A 24,782-nucleotide genomic window follows, 5' to 3' on the forward strand; every position below is an offset into this window, starting at 1 on the left:
TTACGGGGACTTAAGTATCGCTGAAAAGGCCAAGCCATTATATTGCCCATTAATGCAATATAATGAAATGTAGAATTTGAATGTATATTCTTCGCAAAATGACAGAGAAAATGATTAATAATTTATTAATTAAATACTGTTTGCAAGAAAACACCATTCATTTATTTTTTTCCCCTAAAAACATCTTTATTTTTCTGCAGAAATATTCTAGAAGTTCAACACAAAATGCTGAAAATCATGCTAGTGTCCCTTTAAGAGAAGAATGCTGCTTTATGTTGGTCTTATTTTTCTTGAAAAATGCACAAGTCATATACCCAACATTCATTTCTTCAAGCTATAAATAATACCTTACAGAGCAATAGGTCATCTCAAGTCCATATGTAAACTTGACCATCGCCCAAGTGACTAGCTCATTTGTCCATTCAGGCATTAATTCCACATTAATGTTGCCTTCTAAAGAGTTTGTTTCTCAGGTCAGAAGATCTTAATCCGTAAACGACAGGACTGAGGCACTGAGCGAGGCTAAAGATAATGAAACTAGTCACGTCCAAGGCAATGTATCTGGTTTTTCCACCTATTGAAATGTTTATTATCACCGGAAGAATGTGAAAAACAATCTGTATCCCATGTATGATGATGGTTCGTCTGGCATGGACGTTTGAGCTGTTAAAATGTCCAGCTCTTTTCCCTTCTCTGTATAGTAAAATATAGGAAGCCAAGATTAGGCCAAGTACCAAGAGTGTGAAAATGACACCACTTATTCTGGAAGCCAAGCTTGTAAGACCCGAAGGGCAAGTTGGATCTAAGAGTACAAGTAATTCCAGAGGTTTCTTTATACTTTCATATATTACTGATATAAGAGGATCAAGCAGTGCAATCGTCCACATGCATGCAACAATTTTGCGCTTAACGGAGTGGACAAGTGCATGATGTTTCAGTGGCCAGCACACGGCAACACAAGTGTTCAATGCCATCAAGACAAGGGTTAACAGAACTCCTCTACCAATCACTATCTGTACAGCAAAGATGACCCAGCACACAAGGACTGGAACGTTAAATCTAAATGCCCGTATACCACAAAATATGGTTCCCAAACCAAAGAATAAAGTCAAGCAAACAAGATGGTGGCACAAAAAGTAGAAACGCACTTCCTTTCTCAAGGCAGCATCCCTCAATACAGTGTGCAGGATCAGAATGGTGAATACAGAACAGATAAGGAAGTCTACCAGGTATACACATGCCTTGATTGTCTCTCTAAGATGACTTAAGCTGGAAGCATTGGTGGATGTGTTCATAGTTTATTCACAGGGTCTAAAGATAAAAGGAAAAAAATAATTAACTAATTATACACCATTTGTAGGGGAACCATGGCAATATGACACTTTAATTCCAATATTTATAGCACAGTGATATTATAATGCCTAATTACCTAAGATTACGTGCTACGCTCAGCACAAAAAGCACTCGGTGAGGGGGATCTTGGCATATGATTATGGCTTGAGTAAAGAAAGAAGACTTGGATATTTTGGTTTCCTCATGTTCCAGATACTGTCAACTACTTGATTTATACACATAGATTAAAGTGTTTGGACTGCAACAGAGGAGTGCATTGTTTTAAAATGCCCATCAGGTTTTACGTTTGCCCCCTAAAAGACTGGCACTTCACGCCCACTAGCTTTATCACAGGGCCTATCCTGAGACACGAGGAATAATTGGGATATGCGAGTGATTGGATGAGCAGGGGAAGGTGAGAGGGTAGGTGATGACCACGCATGCTCAAGGTGAGAGCGTCAAAGACCCATTATAGAGGCACACAATAAACCATCTCCTTTCGTGTAATGACTCATAGACGTACGGACGAAACCTGGTAACCATAGGGATCACTTAATTAGCTGAGATAACCGGGCACTCTACTGAGTTACATAGGCCTGCTGGATGAGCAAAGCTCTCGCTTGTTCTCTTCATTGGGCAGTTTAAGACTCAGATAACATCATCAGCAGGACAATTAACTCATTCATTAATACATGGGAGAAAGGCATGAATGTTACTATGAATGGCATGTGGGTACACGTGGAAGGATGTATGAAATGAGCAGGTGCTTCTGGGTCTAATGCTTTATAGCCGTGTCTAAAACTGCTATGTCACCTTCTATGTTATGTTATACAATATTTTCACTTAAAGGACCACTATAGTGTCAGGAAAACATACTTGTTTTCCTGGCACTATGGGGTCATTAGGTCCCCCCCTCCCCACCCTCAGGGCCCCCCTCCTGCTGGACTGAAGAGGTTAAAACCCCTTCAGCCACTTACCTTTCTCCTGCTCCGGGCTCCCTCTGTGCTGGTGACCTCTGCTCCCCCTGCCGACGTCAGCTCCAAATGCGCATGCTAGGCAAGAGCTCTCTGAAACTGCTATGTTTTCAGCTGCAGGGTTAAAACTAGAGGGACCTGGCATCCAGACCACTTCATTGAGCTGAAGTGGTCTGGGTGCCTATAGTGGTCCTTTAATGATGAAATTTAAGGCATTTTATACAAACTAAAACTGGGGCCACTTTGAAATTGTTGACTTCATTGTTATGCTGCCACATCACAAATAAAGAATAAAAAAGTTTTACAAATACCCATCAGGTAATGCCAGCGGGATAGGGTTGCCTAAATGTTTAAATTTATCACTGGAGTTCTGAATACCTCTATTCTGCATAATTTGTTTATTGACATCATAATTCTAATGCATTCATTGTGGCGTAGGACCAGTACAGTGTCAGTACAGTGCAATGTCCATGATGATCATCATATTTACATCCTTGAATATATTTGTGTATTCTCTAACCACTGTCCCATATCCTAAGGTAGGCACTGGAGATGCTTTGAACTCTTACTTCCTGTCATACTAGGCAGAAGTTACTATTAGTTTAATAAATTGTATTTTTAGCAACTGTTTTTTTTTTGTTGATGTCCATTAAATTCTGTGGTTTCTTCATTAATGAATGCTTTATATATAGCAACACGTTCCAGTTCTATTTGTTAGAATGATTTAAATGCTCAGAGTTGGATTCTGTTTTGTTTCACAATATTATCTTTATGATTAATTTCTACTTGCTCTCCTTGATGAGTCACATTTCATTGCAGTTAATCAAGTAAGTGTCAGGATCGTTCTGTTCAATAAATCAGGCTGCCGGGATACCCTTCCTGAAATTGTCTACCTGTTTTCTTAGTAATAGTGGAACAAACTTCATTCCAGCATCCATTGCACACCTGATGTACCAGGTGCATGAATATAAACATGGTACATTCTTCAAGCCTGACTGCTTCACACAAAGTTTGTACAAAACTCTTTGATTTTTTTTGACATATGAGTTTTATTGAAAAGGTTAAAACACAAACACAAAACAATAATAACAATAATAGAAACACAAAGGGCTAAGAATTTACTCTCCTTACTGGGTAGCAGTTCCTCCGCTGACGGACCCAATTTAATGTTTTTGGGATAAGCTTTTTTAAATGACCAAATATTTTTGGATAGCATTTAAAAACATTTTTTTTTATAAAATTTTTTTAAATATTTTAAAAAAATAACTATTTCAAAAATTTGAAAATATTTTTCTAAATATTTTAAAAGCATTTTAAAAGCTTATCCAAAAATGTTAAATAATTTAAAAAGTTTACCGGAACAAATATTAAATCAAGGCCGAATTGAAATCCAGCCCATACAAAGTAGTGTTGCAATATTTCTCAACAAATTACGGCAAAAGATTTCTCCAGCCGATTACACAGAGTGAAGATTTTTTTTTTTACATCATACAGTGAGGGGAAAAGTATTTATTTGATCCCCTGCTGATTTTGAATGTTTGCCCACTGACAAAGAAATGATCAGTTTATAATTTATTTTTTTTTAATTCTTTATTTTTGTTGTGCGAGCATTACATCATACTTGAGTAGCCACAGCCATATCAAGCTACATTGTAACAGTTGAAAACAATATCATGGCATAAGAGGTACTGCACATTTTTAAAATGAGAACATGTAAGAAAAAAAGGAAAAAACTCAGCGTAACAACAGCTTATTATCTTAAGTTAATGCCGTAGGCCAGTGGTAGTGGGCCTAGTGGGCGTCCCTTGTGTGTCTTAAGGTGCGGCTTTTGCTTGGCCTGCTTTCTTTAGTTGGGACTGGTGTATCTATGCTGTTAAGGTGTGGGAAACAGCCTAGGTATGCCAACTGGCGTGGTCTGGCGTTGTGCCTGTAGTGGGGGCGAGTGTATGGCCCAGAGTTGTGTAGGCTTACAAGATAAAAGAAAAACAATAAAAAAGAAGAGGAACAGAACAAAATCTGGTGTATAAACAAGCACGTCAGTTAAGGTAGAGGATTTCGGTGAAGTATCTGTATGGCTTGGGAGCCAGCTCCGTGTAGTGAGATCAGTATATAATTGTAATGGTAGGTGTATTTTAACAGTGAGAGACAGAATAACAAAAAAAATCCAATAAAACGCATGTCAAAAAAGTTATCAATTGATTTGCATGTCAATGAGTAAAACAAGTATTTAACCCCTTCGACTTAGTACTTGGTGGCAATCACAGAGGTCAGACGTTTCTTGTAGTTGGCCACCTGGTTTGCACACGTCTCACTCCTCTTTGCAGATCCTTTCCAAGTCTTTAAGGTTTTGAGGCTGATGTTTGCCAACTCGAACCTTCAGCTCCCTCCTCAGATTTTCTATGAGATTAAGGTCTGGAGACTGGCAAGGCCACTCCATGACCTCAATGTGCTTCTTCTTGAGCTACTCCTTTGTTGCCTTGGCTGTGTGTTTTGAGTCATTGTCATGCTGGAATACCCATCCACGACCCATTTTCAACGCCCAGGTTGAGGGAAGGAGGTTCTCTACCAAGATTTGACGGTATATGGCCCCGTCCATCGTCCCTTTGATGCGGTGCAGTTGTCCTGTTCCCTTAGCAGAAAAACTCCCCCAAAGCATAATGCTTCCACCTCCATGTTTGATGGTGGGGATGGTGTTCTAGGGGTCATAGGCAGCATTCCTCCTCCTCCAAACACGGCAAGTTGGGTTGATGCCAAAGAGCTCGATTTTGGTCTCATCTGACCACAACACTTTCACCCAGTTCTCTGAATCATTCAGATGTTCATTGGCAAACTTCAGACGGGTCTGTACATGTGCTTTCTTGAGCAGGGGGATCTTGTGGGCTCTGCAGGATTTCAGTCTTTCAGTGTCATTAACAAGATCCTCCTGTGTAGTTCTGGGCTGATTTCTCACCGTTCTCATGATCATTGAAACTCTATGAGGTGAGATCTTGCATGGAGCACCAGACCGAGGGAGACTGACAGTTATTTTCTGATTTTTCCATTTGCAAATAATCGCATCAACTGTTGTCACCTTTTCACCAAACTGCTTGGCGATGGTCCTGCAGCCCATTCCAGCCTTGTGTAGGTCGACAGTCTTGTCCCTGTCATCCTTGGACAGCTCTTTGGTCTTGGCCATGGTGGAGAGATTTGACATGAAAATCAATTTAAAACTTTTTTGACATGTGTTTTTCTGCATTTTTTTTGTTTTTGTTATTCTGTCTCTCACTGTTAAAATACACCTACCATTTAAATTATAGACTGATCATTTCTTTGTCAGTGGGCAAATACTTTTTCCCCTCATTGTATGCTATAAGTAATCTTTATGCACACACTTCTGGAAGAAAGCTGACATCTATATTGATCTCACCCAGTGATCTGTGTTCTAAATACACCAGGGGCAACTCTTTTTGGAATCATGGAAGATTGCTTGGTAAAGGAAGGAGGGTTTTTGAAGTCCATCCAAATTATTTTATCAATTGCCAGTAAGTCATCCCTTATCAATGGATACGTCATGTTAAGCCATTACAATACATATTTTATCCAGTTAAAATGTTTATATTAATTGATATCTGAAAGGAGAAAAGTCATGAATTTATATATTTTCAATATACAAACTGATTATTTAAAAATTAATGACAATCCACCAACAACCAAGTTCCTGGTCTCTAGTAAAACCACCTTTTTTCCCCTCGATCCATGATGAAAAAGCCATTTTATGCAATACAATACAACAAAACAAAAAAAGCTGGTGGAGTGAAATGTCATTGTCACAGAGGTATTTTTGTGGTTCTTGACTTTTGACTCACCCTGTATAGCCCTGTATAACCCATACATTACTAAATACACAGCTCCCATATACCATCCAGGGGTAGGCAACCTTCGGCACTCCAGATGTTGTGGACTACATCCCCCATAATGCTCTTACACCCATAATGCTCCCAAAGCATCATGGGAGGTGTAGTCCAAAACATCTGCAGTGCCGAAGCATATACCATTAGATGGTAAAGTAAATTAGAGTTCATTTAGAGTGGCAGGAAATTATTTACAAACAAACTACTACTTTGATGGTAATGTACAGCACTGACACTACTTAAAATGTATCCCATTCTAACCAGAAAATGCTGCGGTTGCCATGGTAATCACAGAAGTATTGCATTGATTAGGTGTACTGGGTGCATGAGTTTCAGGAAGGTAGAGATCAACTACAAATCAACGTGAGAACCAATTAAAATGTGGGGTGAACAGCCTTTTATAACAAATATACGTCTCCAATGGGAGCATATTTTTTTCTATAGGCAAGTTGATAATTATAATTGGTGAGGCTATTGGAAGAATGAGATATTGACCTAAAAAAAGTGACCTGGCCCTTACATTTTAATATATATATACATTTACAATTTCTCACCAAGCAAAATATTCAATAAAATTATTTTGTCTTTTGCTATTGATATGTTATTGTTTTAAAAGCTAAAATAAAAAGATAACCGACTTTAAAATATGTTTAGATTTTCTCATCTTATGAACATCTGATTCTTAAGGCTACACCATCGTGACTTGGGGGTCTTACCCTTTTCTTCTCCCCCACTGGATTTTCTGGAGGAATTCATCACCCCCATGATACTTTACAAAATCCTAATGAAAAATCTACTGATGCAAATTGATGATGTTTTTGTTCAGAGATCGAAATAATATCACATTATTGAGAATTAATTGTAATCTAACTGTGGCCGTTGCCATGAGAAAGAATGCATCCTGCAATTATCAAATAGATAAAAAAAGAAAATAAATATAACCTTTTTTCTACTTTTTATCTAATAGCCTGAAGCGCAAAGTGATCATTAAGTCACACGTCTTACTAGTCTTTCATGAAAGTGGGTCACTTCTTTCTAGACCATTCGCAACTAAAGACAAAGGTGACAAAGTCGCTTCAGCCTATTAAGTAACATTCAGGATCCTGTAAGGACCATCATGATAAATAGGCCAACTCAATAATTTAGGGTGCAAAGGCGTTGCCATGCATTTGATACAGTTCCACACAAAAGGTTACTATTAAAACTAAAATCAGTTGGCTTAGATGATAAATTGTGTTATTGGATAGAAAACTGGCTTAAAGACAGAGTGCAGAGAGTAGTTGTAAATGGAAAATGTTCAAATTGGACAAAAGTGGTAAGTGGTGTACCTCAGAGGTCTCTCCTCAGGGTTCTGTCCACTTCTCTTTGATCTGTTTAAAAATGATCTTGAGGTGGGTATTAAAAATCATGACACAAAACTAGGTAAGATTGCGTTGGGACCTCACCTTCCCCCCCCATCGCCACCTTCACCACATCCCCATACATCTGTGACAAACAAAACTGAACCATGCAGCAAAATCAATAGACAAGTACCATTTTGTCATACACCACTGCACAGCCACGACCAAACGACACCACAGGTCTTGGAAAACCAAATCCCTTCACCTAACAAACACCCTCGCACCAAGACCCTAGCTAACTCCCACAGACTGACATAAACTCTCTGGGCCAAACAGGACTCAAAAGGAAAGCACACCCCCCCCCCCCCCCCCCCACACACACACACCCATGCTGACCCCCCTCCTCCCCTCAACAGTACCACTCAGCAAATACATCGATAGTCCCACTATGCTCACTCTATTGTTACAACTTGTTAAATGCAAAAACCTTGAAATATGTTACAACTGAGGGACAAAATACTGCTTATTGGCATAAATTACAAGTACTCATCAACAAGATAAACGTATGATATGCATTGTAATTAAGTATGCACTCTCACCCTCCACCTCATCCTCTCTGCACCCCTTCCTCATAAAATAAAACCCTTGCAATAAAGAATTTATGAAAAAAAGGGACTGCATCCCCCCACTCCCCTCCAGATACCCCCAACTACTCAGCAGTGGCATCGAGTACGCCACTACGCTCACCCTATTGTCAAAACTTGTCAAATGCAAACATTCTGAAATATGTGACAACTGATGAACAAAATGCAGTTTATTAGAATATTATACATGTACCCAACAAAAAGACAAATGTATGATATGCTATGTAATTGAATTGGAATTTTTACCCTTTACATTTTCCTTTCTGTACCCCTCCCTCACAAAACAAAAACCTCGAAATAAAGAATTTATTTAAAAAAAAAAAAAAAAAGATTGTGGTGGTATTGGGAGTTCCCCCAATTCCCCAATTTCCCAATTTAACCTTAGTTATATATGTTTATTTCTTTATTTCGGCTTCTGTTATATTTATTTAAAAATGACAACATTTAGTCCTAATGGAAAAGCGGAAGAGGACTGCAGCTCTCTGTGATGAAACTAACTTGTTATTCAGGACTTCTATTTTTTTTACTGGTTCGGTAGCTGTAACTACCGAACACCGACCACCCCCCTGGCTCATTATCTTCAAAGAGAACAGTCTATTAAGTACTCTTCCTATGTGGCCGCCGTTCGTATAATAGAACGCCACGTGCAGGAGAAAACAAAGGCCATTTTGTTCACACGAAAGGAGGCAGCGGGACTTGGTCATCGGGTGTCTGGAACTAAAATCGGACACCCGACTTCCCGAACACTGGTCAAACTGTACGAACGCCTGCTTCCTTTTCCCGAACAGCCAGGAAAGCGCTGTTCGGTAGTTTTGTTCCCACGAACTAGGGGTACAATCGCTGCTATGAGCCAGGGGGTATCATTTGTGCATTTGTTTGTTTTTGAGACTTTTCGAAATAGACCGACCGCACAACATAAACTCATGGAACTGTTTCTGGGCAGGAGCGGTCGGTCAAAATTAGACTTCCATAAAGTTCCAAAACCCCTGAACTGATCCTGGTGATTTTTGGATATGTTGGTCACCCAGATCAGGGCTATCAGTGGATATAACATTTATGGGGATTTTATGTGTTTTGGGGTACTTTTCAAGTTTTATGAAAAATGTGTTTTTTCTGCCTGGGGATAATTGAGTTACTACTGTATCTGACTCAATTATCTCACCGGCAGAGAGGAGGGAATTATCTCTTTGTATTGGGAGTGTCACACTTTGTCACTGTATTATTATTGGTTGTAAACTTTGTATCCCTGTCCCCCACAAGGTCCATGTGGGAGTGCCCCTTGCATGGGGACTTGCATAAAAGCCAGTGTGGCACCCATTAAAATCATTCCTGTTGTACCCTTCATCTAGTCTAGGCTGATGTTTGGGTAACTGTCTATTTGCTGGGGAGAACACTACTTGGATGCTGCATTTGTCTGGAACCATTCAAATCTACACCCGAAGTGCATGCTATAATCACTCAGGCTCAGCAGTTCGGGAGGAAATAGACGAACAGGGCATCTGCAATACCAGTGTTCCTAACACTCTCCAACTGGGATGAGATGGGGGGGCTCTCATATGCAACCACCTCTCCAGAATGTCTCTCAACTGACATATTATGCTATACTATATGCTCATCTCCCTACAAATGTCATATATATTGCATTGCATTGAATTGATGTCTGTCATAAATAAAGAAATAAAAAAAACATTATATAGCTTCTCTACAGAGGGATTTGGATAAAATGGGGGGCTGGGAAGGGAAGTGGCAGATGAGATGCAATACAGATAAAGGCCAAGTACTGCATTCTTGAATAAGGAACCAACAAGACACCTATATATTAAATGCGGTTGAGTTAGGGATAACATTAAAAGGATACTCCAACCACCATGACCACTTCAGTGCACTACACGCTGCCAACAGACGTAAAAAGCTTTCCTTGTAGGCAGAAGGGGAAGCTAGCTCTCTCTTCCCTCCAACAATGTGCTCTGTCATGCCTCCCTCCGTGTACATCGGTCTTTTAAAAAAACCTCCCTCATCTCCACTCTCTCCCTTTCCCTCCTCTCACCTGCTCTGGGGGCGTGCATGCACTCTGAGCTGGAAAAATGGTTCAATCAGGTGCATGAGATGCCTGTTATTGGATCATGCGCGGTCACAAGGCAGCATGAAAAAGCAGTACCAGGAGCTTTGCCCAGCGCTGAATTCAAGGTAAGTAAAACCTTTTATTTTCAGATTTTACCCTCTCTAAAGGGTTGCAGTAGCTCTTTAAATGAAAAAGACCTATTATAGATAGCAAATTAGGCAACAAGGCCATTTTTTTTAGTGTATTAAAAGTAGTATTGATTCATGTGATCAAAATCAAAAATTTTGCCTCTTTTTAAACTAATGGTAAGACCTTGAATATGCAGTGCAATTACGTGCACCAATCTTAGAGACGAATATTGCAGGACTTGAAATGGTACAGAGGCAAGCTGCAAAATTAACAAGGGGAATGGAAAACTGTTATGAAGAAAGGTTAGAAAAACTGCATTTGTTTTCTTGATTTAAAAAAGGTGCCTCAGACAGGATATGATAGGATTATGCAAATATATACAGGGTCAGGTCTGATCTATTTTCAGTTGATCTTTGAGAGGTGGATACTCACGCTACCAACTCTCATGTGTTTTTCACTTTTTTTGCTGTACAAAGTTTTAAATTGACTATAATATTGTGGTCTGTCATGCAAGGTCATCCATCCTCTTATCAACATTCTGTTGCACAGCAGTGACACAAACCGCGTAATTTCCTCAAATCCTATAAAAGCCCATTTTGACTAATAGCCAGTGCCATGTTGTGGACTCTCTAGTACCCAACATCATGTTCCTGGTTTATTGTGACTTATTGGTATTCTGACCCAGCTTGGCTTGAATATCCTGCTCTCTGGTAACCTCTGACTATGTGTACCTCTCATTTGTTTATTGATCTCGGCTCTACCTGTACTTATTAATTTAAATACCAAATCATATTTTGTGACTCCTGGATATACATGATGGATTCTAAGTTTTTCTGTGTTGACAAGTGATACTTCATACATTTAACCCCTTAAGGACGGAGGACGGTTCAGGACCGTCATCGGCATTTTTGCGTTGCCGACCGGTGACGGTCCTGAACCGTCCTAACCGTCCAATGTACTTACCCGATCGCCGTCGTTCCCCCGGCGGCGATCGGCGGTGCTCCCGGTGTGGGGAGACTGCCTGCAGCCCTAACAGTCTCCCCATGGCGGTTTAGGACCCCTGTGGCCATGTGATCGCTCAACAGGGCGACCACATGGTCACAATAGGTGTCCTAGTCTCTGCCTGCAGGGGGACTGTCTGTGCTGACAGGCAGTCTCCCTGCAACTGTAAAATCAGTGTAAAATCAAAAAAAAAATGTAAGTTATAGTTAATAAAAAAAAAATATATTATTATATATGTGTATATATATGATATATAGACATATATTATACCAATATAATATATGTCTATATATCATATATATAATGTCATGCTAAGTGTATTTTTATATTAATATGTACATATATTAATATAAAAATACACTTATAATTAATTTACACACGTATATATATAATAACTATATATATTGTATATATATATTATTATAAAATACGAATAATAAATAATTTAAATTAAATGTAAAAAATTCAAAATAATAATAAAAATTAAAAAAAATTATATATCTATACGAAATTTTATTCTAACTGTATTTTGATATTAATATATATATATATTTATATCAAAATACACTTAGAATGAAATTGTATATATATCTATGTATATATAAATAAATAAAAATAATGCGAACTATTCATATGTCCATATACAAAATTACATAAATAATTATATAAATATACACGTAGACTTCAAATATATAAATATGCATATATATTTAAATTCTACGTGCGTATTTATGTAATATTTTTACATAATTAAGTTATTTTATTGATTGCAATTTAAGGGACCTGCCTGCCAACCCAGGCCGAAAGTACAGAGAATTTAATTTGCTATCACTGTATTTTACCCTGTAACGTTCTACGACACCCTAAAACCTGTACATGGGGGGTACTGTTTTACTCGGGAGACTTCGCTGAACACAAATATTAGTGATTCAAAACAGTAAAACATATCACAGCGATGATATTGTCAGTGAAAGTGACTTTTTTTTGCATTTTTCACACACAAACAGCACTTTTACTGATGATATAATTGTTGTGATACATTTTCCAGTTTTTAAACACTAATATTTGTGTTCAGCATAGTCTCCTGAGTAGAACAGGACCCCCCATGTACAGGTTTTATAGTGTTTTTGAAAGTTACAGGGTCAAATATATGGGTCAAATATTTTTACATTGAAAATGGCCAGGTTGGTTACGTTGCCTTTGAGAGCGTATGGTAGCCCAGGAATGAGAATTACCCCCATGATGGCATACCATTTGCAAAAGAAGACAACCCAAGGTATTGCAAATGGGGTATGTCCAGTCTTTTTTAGTAACCACTTAGTCACAAACACTGGCCAAAATTAGCGTTCAATTTAGTTTTTTACTTTTTTCACACACAAACAAATATGAACGCTAACTTTGGCCAGTGTTTGCGACTAAGTGGCTACTAAAAAAGTCTGGACATACCCCATATTGAATACCCTGGGTTGTCTACTTTTAAAAAAATATGTACATGTGTGGTGTTATTTAGCAATTTAGGACAGATAATAGTGTTACAATGTCACTATTGATACATTTTAAAAATGTATGTTTTGAAACCGCAATATCCTACTTGTACTTATAGCCCTGTAACATGCAAAAAAATAGCAAAAAGCATGTAAACACTGGGTATTTTTGAACTCAGGACAACATTTTGAATCTATTTAGCAGTTTTTTTCATTCGCTTTTGTAGATGAGTAAAAGATTTTTCACATAAAATTCAAAAAACGTGTATTTTTTTCAATTTTTCATCATATTTTTTCATTTTTCTTAAAATTAAATTACATGAGATTATATAAATAATGGTATGTAAAGAAAGCCCCTTTTGTCCTGAAAAAAACAATATATAATTTGTATGGGAACAGTAAATGAGAGAGCGGAAAATTACAGCTAAACACAAACACCACAAAAGTGTCAAAAAGATGCCTGGTCGCAAATGTACAACATCGCAAAAAAAGTCCGGTCCTTAAGGGGTTAAAATAATCGAATCTGATTTTGTTTTTTTTAGTTGTCAAATCTGCAATTTAGGCTTTGATCCAGTCTGACAGACAACAACTAGAAGGACGCCCTTCTTAAGACATCTGATTCTCAATGTTTTTAGCTGTGATTTAACCTGGACAGATACTTTTTTTTTTTATAAATGATCAGAAGTCTATTTGCCATCAAAACATTATTCGAGAAGAATTAAAAATCTGCCCAGTATTTAATTTCTTTCCATATATTAACTCTTTAATCCATTATTTTTCCAGCATTTAACCCAGAATGCTCTGTATCCCGTTCTGTAGCTGTGTATGTATGTGATGGGAGGTAGAAGGTGACAGAACTGTTTGTTCAAGACAATGAGCATATTGTGGAAACAATCCGAGATAGCATTATTGGCAAACACAACTCAAACTATGAGGTATGTGAGACACACTGTAAATGTAAAGTGCTAACGCCAATCGATTTTACAAAGGAAAAAGAAGCAGGTGTATGTCTGTGAAATGTGGAAACTAGGCCGCCTCTAATAATGTCTCTGTATGCAGTCTCACAGTAAGTCACAGACTGAGGGTTTGACATTTTGAGATGTATTTATTGTCATGGAGAGGTTGACATCAGAAAATAAATTTTCCTGTAGTTTACATTTAGTACATTTTAGTAAGTACTGTTCTCTTCGCTACTGTTTCTATTGTTTGTTATGAGATAGTAATTGTCTCTCCCATGAGGATAAACTCTCTCCCACCAGTAGCACAGTCTCACTCACTGTTAGTGTACCCTTCAGTCTCACGCACTAAAAATGCAGTCTCACTCATAAGTAGCACAATTTATTTTACTGGTAGAGCATTCACTTGTATTGAACACAAATGGGGTTATTTACTAAAATGAGAATTGTCAGGAATTTAAAAGTCAATTTGAAGCAAACTTCATATTTAAAGGGACACTATAGTCATCAAAACAACTTTAGCCTAATGAAGCAGTTGTGGTGTATAGATCATGCCTCTGAAATGTCACTGCTCAATTAACAGCCTTTTAGGAGTTAAATCACTTTTGTTTCTGTTGCACAGACACTCAGATGCAGTGTACACATACACTGCTACAAATACAAAATGCAACACACACAGTCAGACATAGTACACATATTGTAAGCAGGTTTTTAGTGATTTAAGGCATTATCTCCTTCCATTTTTTTTTTCTCATAAGTCACTCGCTTTGTAATGTCTGATGACATTGTGTCCTGTGATGTCAAACATATATAATTAATTATGCAAATTTGCATGTATTTTTTTTCCAAAGAAAGTGACAACCATACATTTATTGGTAGTGCAGTCTCCCGTCTCACTCCCTGGTAGTGAGGTTTCACTCATTGGTCTTGCCATATCAATCATTGGTTGTGCAGTCTCTCTCACTGGTAGTGTATATCTGCTCATTGTTAGTGTAGTCTTTCATACTGGGTACACAGTTTCATTTAATGTAAGTGCAGTCTCTCCATGGTAGCACAGTTCTTCATACTAGGTGCACAATAAAAATGTTGACTGGCTGAGGAAACATTGGGGCTGAGGGCTTGACGCAGGTAGTGGAAAACTTACCTTGCCTATTAGTCAAGTTGTGACATTTCCAGTCTCAAGCATTGACATTTTTATAATATGGAGAGAGAGTTCAAACTTTCTGCCCCCAGATATTTCAGTTGCTATAGCACTGGGTACAAGTCCAGTAGTAACAGCAAACCTCAGCAAAGTCTTCCTTAAATAAAGGGACACTATAGTCACCAGAATAACTTCAGTTTTTTGCAGTAAACACTGCCTTTTCACAGAAAAGGCAGTGCTTACATTACAACCTAGGGATACTGCTCAGATGGCTACTAGAGGTGTTTTCTGGGGCAGTGTTCTGAGATGCTGATTGGTGCAGAGCAGCGTCCTATGGGAAAGCATCGGATTGGCTGAGATCAGCAAGATTAATTATCTCAGCCAAGGGTGCATAGTGGGGGCGGGGCCAGTCGCAACTGGACCCGCACAGCGCTGGAAAAAAGGTGAGTGAATCAGGGCCAGGGAGCTAAACAGTTACTTAGACCTATAGTATCAGCAATATACATGTGTACACTTTTCCATATGTAATAGAATGCATGTATGTGGATAACACCACAATGTAAAAAGTCTATATTGTCTGCAATCATGTAAGAGGCAGTCAACAGTCGCCCCCTCTTACCAATACTGCAGAAGAGCTTACATATATGCTGAAAAAAATAATATGAATATTCTTGTCTCTCTTTAGTATATGTCATTATTATGTTTTGATAGTATTAGAAGACATGTTAAATATTGCAGGAGTATGGCTGCTATAACTCTGTTAAGCAATTACAATCATACAATGCAATGATTGTAACTGCTAGTAGGACATGAGCTACTTATCCAATAACACTCTGCTGAACAGGGAATTATGGGAAAAACAAGTCTCCATAGTTTATTGCAGTAGGGGCACTGCAGGCAAATTCACTAAGCAATGCTTCAATGGACACTTTAACCCCTTAAGGACACATGACATGTGTGACATGTCATGATTCCCTTTTATTCCAGAAGTTTGGTCCTTAAGGGGTTAAAGGTAGGTAACTTTTTTTTGACTTTTCAATTAATTATTTGTATATAAACCAAAGAAAAGACTTGCACACTTTCCTAAATCCGTACGCACAGGCAGGGCTGGACTGGGGATACAAAGCAGCCCTGGAAAAAAAATTGCCAGCCCCATAAATCACTGCGCCTAATACACTGCTGATCCCCCTCCCCCTATCTAATACACTCCTGGCCCCCCCTCCCCACTATCTAATACACTGCTGGCCCCCCTCCCCACTATCTAATACACTGCTGGCCCCCCTCCCCTATCTACACTGCTGACCCCCCTTCCCCTAATACACCCCTCAAATGCAATACACAGTAGGTCCCTCAAGCCCCTTTACTCTTACCTGTAATATAAGAAACAGACAGGGAAGCTCAGCTCAGTGATGCCGGTGCAGGAGGAAAGGGATCACATCCGGCGGCTGGCGTAGGAAAAATTGGCCACTTGAGTGTAAGCTCACCTGCCATGTTAAGGCAAAACCTCTTAGGCGAGTCCTACCAGGGCTGGACTAGCCATCAGGCAAACAGGGCAAATGACTGGTGAGCTGCGATGACCAGGGGCCAAGGCCGGCAGGGAAGATCAGAGGATCTCCCCTGCCGGCCAATGCAGTGCTGGCACTATTAAAGCGCGGCCTTGCTGTGTGCCATGACCTGCCAGTGGGGAGATCAAAGATTTCCCTCACTGGCCCAAATTCATTGGGGAGGTCATAGGTCTAGTTTACAGGACCGCAGGAGTCATCTTCTCGCACTACTCTCACATACACACTCTGCACCGCCCACACACACTGCACCCCTCAAACATACACACACTGCACCCCTCACACACATACTGCACCACACACACACACACACACACACACACTGCACCCTTCACACACACACACTGCAACCCTCAAACACGCATACTGCACCCCTCATGCACCCAGACTGCACTCCTCACACGTACTACACCCCTCGCACATACACACATACTGCATCCCTCATACACACAACACCCCTCACACATACTTCATCCCTAACACACACACACACACACACAATGCACCACTCACACATACACTAGATTGCCTACACAACTTTGTATCATCTACACATACACACACTAGAACCCTTATAAATGCTCTGGGTTCTACACACACACACACACACACTAAATCAACTGCACACAATGGATCCCTTATAGGAACAAACTGCACCACCTAAACACACTACATACACACTATGAATCCCCTATGCACACACTAGATCCCCTGTAAGCAAACACCCTAAATTACCTACATACCACTCTTTACAACCCCTACACACACTACATCACTTACATACACATACACTATAGCCTAAATGCACGCACTCATTACATTCCCTATGCACGCTATGCCCTATACACACCCTCTATCACTCGCTACAGTACCTAGCCACACATATTACAACACAACTAAAACCGACCTATTTACACAAAACACCACACCACAATACGCGCTCTCTACACACACAATCCCATAACCAGGCTCCAAACACATACACAATACGCTTTCCTGGCCCTTTTGTACTCTGCTATCCCACTTATGGAGACACCAGAGACAAGTCAAAAGCAAAAACAGTGCAAGCAGTGGTGTATTTTGGGTTTGTGCTGCCCTAGGCATGACAAAACTCGGGCACCCCCATCTAAATTTATCTTCCTTTTTAAAACCAACACGCTCTTTTCCTGACAGACACACACCCTCACTGATGCATACACTGACATACACTCACTGACAGATACACAGTGATTGGCACACACACTGTTTAACCATCACACAATTTCACTGAAACACACACAGTCACTGACAGATACACACACTCACATTCACTGACGGACACACACATTCACCAACAGACAAACATACACTCACTGACAAACACACATACACACACTCACAGACACACATACTGTGACAGAACCACTGCTATTTGTGTGTTTACCCCCCTCCCCCTCCTCCTTGTATTGTCCCTTGTATTTCGTGTACTAGGCACGCTAATTCACCCAGATCATGTGGGGTTTATCCCCCATAGACAAGTCTCAGACAATACCCGCAGAAATATTGACCTTATTTGGTTAGCACAACATCGGCACATATCAACTGCAGTCCTATTACTGGACGCTGAAAAGGCATTTGATCGCCTCCTGTGGCCCTACTTCTACAGAACCCTAGAACATATGAGATTCCCTAGGGAATTTCTTGCCTTTCTCCAGGCGGCCTATCACTCACCACAGGGAGCTCTACTGCTACCCAACATCACACTACTGAGATTCCCAATCACAAACGGCACAAGACAGGACTGCCCCCTCTGGACCCTCCTTTTTGCCCTGTCCTTGGAACCCCTGCTGCAGGCGGTGTGCTCCAGCTAAGAGATAGAAGGTATAACGATCAGAGGGGAGTCATTCAAGGTATCGGCATATGCAGATTATATATTACTCTCACTGACCAACCCGGAACGATCAATTGATTCCCTATTGAACCTTATCCAAGCCTACTCGTAAATCTCTAAGTATAAACTCAACATAGCAAAATCTGAACTCCTACCGATACAAATTAGCAGCCCTGACCTAGTCCGTATTAAACATAGATTCCCCCTCCGGATTTGTCTGGTAGCCATCCCCTACCTAGGAATCCAATTACCAGCAGACGTGACTACTCTAAACGAGAGAAACTTTACCCCACTACTCAAAAAGGCACATAATGACCTGGGGCAGTGGAGTACACTAGGAGTCTTGTGGCTGGGGCTCATCGTCCCTATCAAAATGAACCTCTCCCCAGGTTCCTCTACGTTTTCCAGACGTTGCCTATCCCGTTTCATAAACCAGATCTGAAGGCCCTACAATCAGCGGTGGATGCCTTTGTCTGGAGCGGACAATAAGCCAGAGTCCGTATAAGCACACTGTATGTCCCCAAGAAATTTGGGGGTCTGGGACTACCAAATTTTGCACACTACCACTCCACAGCACACTTAACTCAGATCCAACAATGGCATGTCCAACCACACAAAAAAAGATGGGTAGACCTGGAACACATAATTTCCGTCTGGGACCACCCATCCCTGTTTATGTGGGTGCCTAAACTACACAGACCTCTACCCCTACCCACGTCACCATTGATCACACACTCAGTCGACCTATGGGACCAATTACAAGACAAATTCGGGCTCTCCTCCTTTCTATCCCCCATGACCCCGATCTGGAGAAACAAACTATTCCCACCAGGCCTTACCCCAGCACACTTTGCCCACTTTGATCAACGAGACATATCAAGATTGAGTCACCTGTACCACGACAACGCTATTATCAAATACGCAGACATTAAATATTCTGCCACCCTATTATCCTTCGACCACTTTCACTACATACATATACGCAGTTTTGCATCCTCTCCGATCATACAACAAGCAGGAACAGCCCCACCAACTAGTTTCGAACAAAAATGCATAACCCATCCCTCCAGAAAGAGACAAATATCAGAACTCTACTTAACCCTAGCAACCAACTCCACCCAAATAACGCTCCCATACGTGGCAGCGTGGGAAGCAGACCTGGGCCCCCCGGAAGACACATCTGACTGGATGGATATCTGGGAAGCCATAGCCTCAATATAATATGCGTAACACGCATGGAGCAAGCATACAGGATGCTGTTCTGCTGGTACCTTACACCACACCAAATAGCCACCATGCACCGCACTGCATCCAACCTCTACTGGAAGGGGTGCGGGGAGACGGGAACGTTCCTTCACTGCTGGTGGACTTGCCCCAAAATAAAACCCCTCTGGCAAGCCTCCATAACACTTATAGTCAAAATCATGGGCAAACCCTGCCCCCTGGACTCTATTACTCTCAAAACCCATCAACACCTTCACTAGAGCAGAAAACAAGCTGGTCGCTCGCAGAGCAATAGCAGAAGTCTGGTCCACTCACATACCATCACAAGAGACAAATACAGGACAGTCAGCAGATGGACAAGCTCACCGCACAAATACATGACACACCTACTCCCCCCCCCCCGTATTGTCCCTTGTGTTTCATGTACTGTGCCCTGTTTCCCCTTCAGGAGCGTTCATACGAATGCAACTCATTCGTCTCCCAAATGGGGACCACCCCAGTGCCCCATTTGAATGTTCACACCAATTACTTAGAACATTCACACCAATAACATAAGTGCGAAACCGCAAGGGAAGTAATTAATGAGTGCTCCCCTGGGTGGCCGCCATTTCGTATAAACAAACTCATAGATGGACTAGGTGTGGGGGTTGGTGGGGACTCTTTTGGGGCACTCGCTATTTTGGCTATTTTGGTGGTTCCAGAGTGGCGGAGGGAAGGACTTAGCGGAGGTAACCGGTCGGGTTACCCGTGGTCCACTACACATGAACACTTACTGATAGACGCACACTCACTGACAGACGCTCACTCACTCAGTGTCAGAAACACAAAATAAGAATCAGACACACCAAATCAGAGTCAGACAAACACACGCTGACAAACACAGGTAAACACTCACTGACAGACACACACTGACAAACACACATACACACTCACTGACAGACACATATATACTCAGTGTCAGACACACACCCAATAAGTGTCAAAGACACACAATGACAGACACACACATTCACTGCCAGACACACAAATTCACTAACAGACATACACATTCATTGGCAGACACATTTACACACTCACTGGCAGGCATACTCTCAGTGACAGACACACACACTGACAGAGACAGACACACTGACAGAGAGACACACACTCACTGACAAACACACATACCCTCTCACTGACAAACACACACACTCTTTGACAGACACACACACAAACTCACTGACAGACACATATACACTCTCACTGACAAACACACATACACTTTTACTGACAAACACACATACACTCTCAATGACAAACACACCCACTCACTGACAAACACACATACACTCTCACTGACAAACACACATAAAAACTCACTGACAAACACATATACACTCTACCTGGCAGACACACATACACATTCACTGACAAACACACATAAACTCTTACTGACAAACACACATACAATCTTTGACAGACACACATACAAACTCACTGACAAACACATATACACTTTCACTGACAAACACACATACACACTCACTGACAAACACATATACACTCTCACTGACAAACACACATACCCACTCACTGACAAACACATATACACGCTCACTGACAAACACAAACACACATACACTCTTTGAAAGACACACAAATACATACAATCCCAACAGACACACATACAATTTATAATTTTTTAAAATTTCATTCCACCCAGCCTCCCTACCTTTGGGAGTGCTGGCATGGAGTCTATTTCCCTGGGGCTTCTGGGCTGAGCGGCTGGGCATTCAGTCAGTGCAGATGTGAGGGAGCTGCTCAGGGAGCTGTCCCTGCTCAGCTCCCTCGCGCACCTCTCAGTGATGCCGGAGCCAGAGTATGACGTCACTCCGGCATCACTGAGAGGTGCGCGAGGGAGCTGAGTCGGGACAGCTCAAAGGAGAGTGCTCCCTCGCTGCCCGTCTCCTACCTGTGCAGCTGCCAGCCTCTAAAGGGCCCAAGATGGCCAGCCGGCCAGCTCTTGGGCCCCCCCGAGACAAGAGGCTGACAAGGCATCTGCCAGGGCATTTGGGGGGCAGCTTTTTTTGCAGCTCCCCTAAAAGTGCAGCCCACGGCAAATGCCTTGTCAGCCTCGCGCTAAATACAGCGCTGAGTGCAAGCATGTTAATAAATTTGCTTATGCTGTGCAGAACAAATACATGGTTTGCACAGAGGTCTTCAGCAGAGCTCTGCGCATTGAACCAACATGCTCACTTTAAAAGGGGACATGTTGGTCATTGGTGATGACAAAACACCCCTTCTCTGGCTCTGCACCCTACTCAGTGGGCCGCTGTGGTGCAAAAATGCCCAGGCCGGATTTTCTTCCCAGTCCAGCCCAGAGTCCTACGCTAACAATTCACTTAGTGATGTAGTGATACAGAAAGGGGTATTTTTCTAACCCCCTACACACATTAGAGAACACATGACATGGGCACAGCATTGTAACATGGCTGGGTGATACAAACATAAATACAAATACACAAAAATAAGTCCTGCACTCATTTTAGTATGACTCCAGTGGCCACCTGAGTGTAAGCTCACCTGCCACATCAAGTTTGAGCGCAGGACCTTTTTTTGTATATTTGCAATTATCTGTACAATACATTAAAATATATATTGCCAATTTTTACAGAGTAACTCTTTTTAGTCATTTAGAGATTTCCTGAGTGCTACACAATAGCTAATGATTATCACAGCATAATTCATTTTCTGTTTGTGGGCCATTATTTCTCTGTTATAATTGCTATTGTTATTACACATTATAACAGTTGACTAGTTATAAATTACACCCCTTTAAACCCTGACAAATGATATAACTGCTGCTGTGACCCACAATGCCTTTTACTAGCTTTTATAAGTTCAATAGCGTTCCTACTTGTTTAAAACTGTAATCTGTATTTTATTTGGAGCACTGTTCAACCCAAGTGGACCTGCTTAATTGATCACACTTTTTAACCAGACCAGCAGGTCAACGATTGTGGTGACGAGGAGTGCATACAAGATGCTCATCATCAAACGATTTACATTAACAAACTAGATAGCAATCTATAATTTGCCTGACTGGACTGATAAACACAGTGAAATATTGTACCTACTGCCATTAAATACATTAGAATATCCTAGATTTGTTAAATATGGAAAATCTCTATATCCTAAGCATGGATGTAGGAAGTGGGGGGATGTGGTGGTGGGGGGGGGGGGGGGGGAGTAAATGTTTTACAGTTTAGGAAAGATGATAAAACCAAAAAACCTGCATTTCTAAAATAAAGAATTAAAAAAAAATACAACACATATTTTAAAGAAGATGGTTATTTACATAGCTTTTAAATAATGACATTTCAACAAGAAGAAGCAGAAACATTTACGCAAAGACCTTTTTTGAATAATAATTGACTTTTTAATCTAGTAGTTTAACAGGTGAGTTTAGATTAAATGTTACCCCATTATACTAATAGCCTCCCCAGTGATTGTGTATTGGTTTGTTTGTTTTTTTAAATAGAAAACTGCGTGTTCTAACATGTTCTTTATACGGTGCATATTTGCTATAAAATGCTGTTTTCCCCAGATTTTCTTTGGTTCCTAATCTGATGGTGCTACGATTTGTGGCTGTAATTTTCCAGGTCTGAACTGAGGATATAAATTTCACATCTGACTACTAAACAAATACAAGTATGCTTACACTAATGCTTACCTTGTCTGGTTTGCTACCGTAACAAATGTGACCATTCCAGTTTCTTGTCTTGGCTACCCAGTGATACAGTTCCAAAGCACACACTATTAATAAGCACATATCAGTGTTTGATTAGCTCTTAGTGTCCCTTATTGTCTCGGGTTATTGCCTAACATATGAGAGGGGAGGGCCTTTGTTTATCTAGGGCCAATAGCAGGTCCAGAAAACGAGATGAATAAATTGTGTGGTGCAATTTCCGTGGTGTGTGAATGATCATGATACTATATATATGTTGCTTTACAGTAAGGATGTAGTTGGGAGAACTGTCAAACTTTAAATAAATTAAAGCATGCACAAAAGGGGAGATTTCTCAAATTGTTCTGGAAAGTCTCTACAGTCTCTAATCTGTTTGTATTTTTAAAATTGTTTTAAAGATGGTCTAAAAATGTTTTTGTTTTTTTTGCTGCTTAAATTTCACAATTTTTCATTTCAGGAAAAAAAAAACTCACTTTTAGAATGGCGGAAATAAGAAAAGAGAAATGAAACAAAAATAATTTAACAGATCTTTTTATCAAGAAAAAGGTGCAGAACTGTCTGAGACACTTCAATAAATCTCCCTCACACAATCTAAACAAAGGTGCACAGTATATTGTTTGTGGTATTTATCTGTCTGTCTGTCTGTCTGTTTGTCTGTCTATATAATTTACAATAACTTAAAGGACCACTATAGTGCCAGGAAAACATGCTTGTTTTCCTGGCACTATAGTGCCCTGAGGGTGCCCCCACCCTCAGGGCCCCCCTCCCTCTGGGCTATAGGGTGAGGAAGGGGATACATTTACCTCTTTCTCCAGCGCCGGGCGGGGGACTCTCCTCCTCCTCGGCTGAATGCGCATGCGCGGCAAGAGCCACACGCGCACTCAGCCAGTCTCATAGGAAAGCATTCTCAATGCTTTCCTATGGACGTTGGCGTCTTCTCAATGTGAAAATCACAGTGAGAAGCGCGGAAGCGCCTCTAGTGGCTGTCAGTGAGACAGCCACTAGAGGCTGGATTAACCCTATTGTAAACATAGCAGTTTCTCTGAAACTGCTATGTTTATAGAAAAAAGTGTTAAACCTAGCTGGACCTGGCACCCAGACCACTTCATTAAGCTGAAGCGGTCTGGGTGCCTATAGCGGTCCTTTAAGGCACTTGTTTACTCACATATTATTGTATTTTTACATGTGAGTGTTTACACTGCGGTGGATTTTTCGAGTTACAAAAATCTGACATTGACGCAGACAGTCTTTCCGGATAACTATAGGAAAATTCCATTTAACCCATTTGCTACCAAAATTGAGTTTAAACATTTTTACTTTCAGGTACTTTGCAGAATGCTATTTACTCCATAAAGCCTAACTCACCTTAATTTATACTCTAGGACTGATTACCTGATACCTGTGAAGGAATACATTTCTCTTCAAAAAGCCACTAGATTCTCATT

At 40.6% G+C, this 24,782-nt stretch overlaps 1 protein-coding gene across 1 annotated transcript; it reads right to left on the reverse strand.

The window, feature by feature from the left end:
- Positions 1-192: 192 nt before the first annotated feature.
- On the reverse strand, positions 193-23,372 carry LOC134585507 (odorant receptor 131-2-like). Its single transcript, XM_063440932.1, has 2 exons — positions 23,323-23,372; positions 193-1,311 (listed from the first exon to the last, which is right to left on the reverse strand). The coding sequence occupies exon 2, from the start codon at positions 1,293-1,295 to the stop codon at positions 441-443; it is 855 nt and encodes a 284-aa protein (XP_063297002.1). The 5' UTR covers positions 1,296-1,311; positions 23,323-23,372; the 3' UTR covers positions 193-440.
- Between the last annotated feature and the right edge of the window lie 1,410 nt (positions 23,373-24,782).

This window comes from Pelobates fuscus, chromosome 2 (genome assembly GCF_036172605.1).
Source record: "Pelobates fuscus isolate aPelFus1 chromosome 2, aPelFus1.pri, whole genome shotgun sequence".
In the NCBI taxonomy this organism is placed as follows: Eukaryota; Metazoa; Chordata; class Amphibia; order Anura; family Pelobatidae; genus Pelobates; species Pelobates fuscus.

What these genes read in the sequence shown, in the direction of transcription:
- LOC134585507 (XM_063440932.1), bottom strand. Translation starts at nt 1,295, where the DNA reads ATGAACACATCCACCAATGCTTCCAGCTTAAGTCATCTTAGAGAGACA.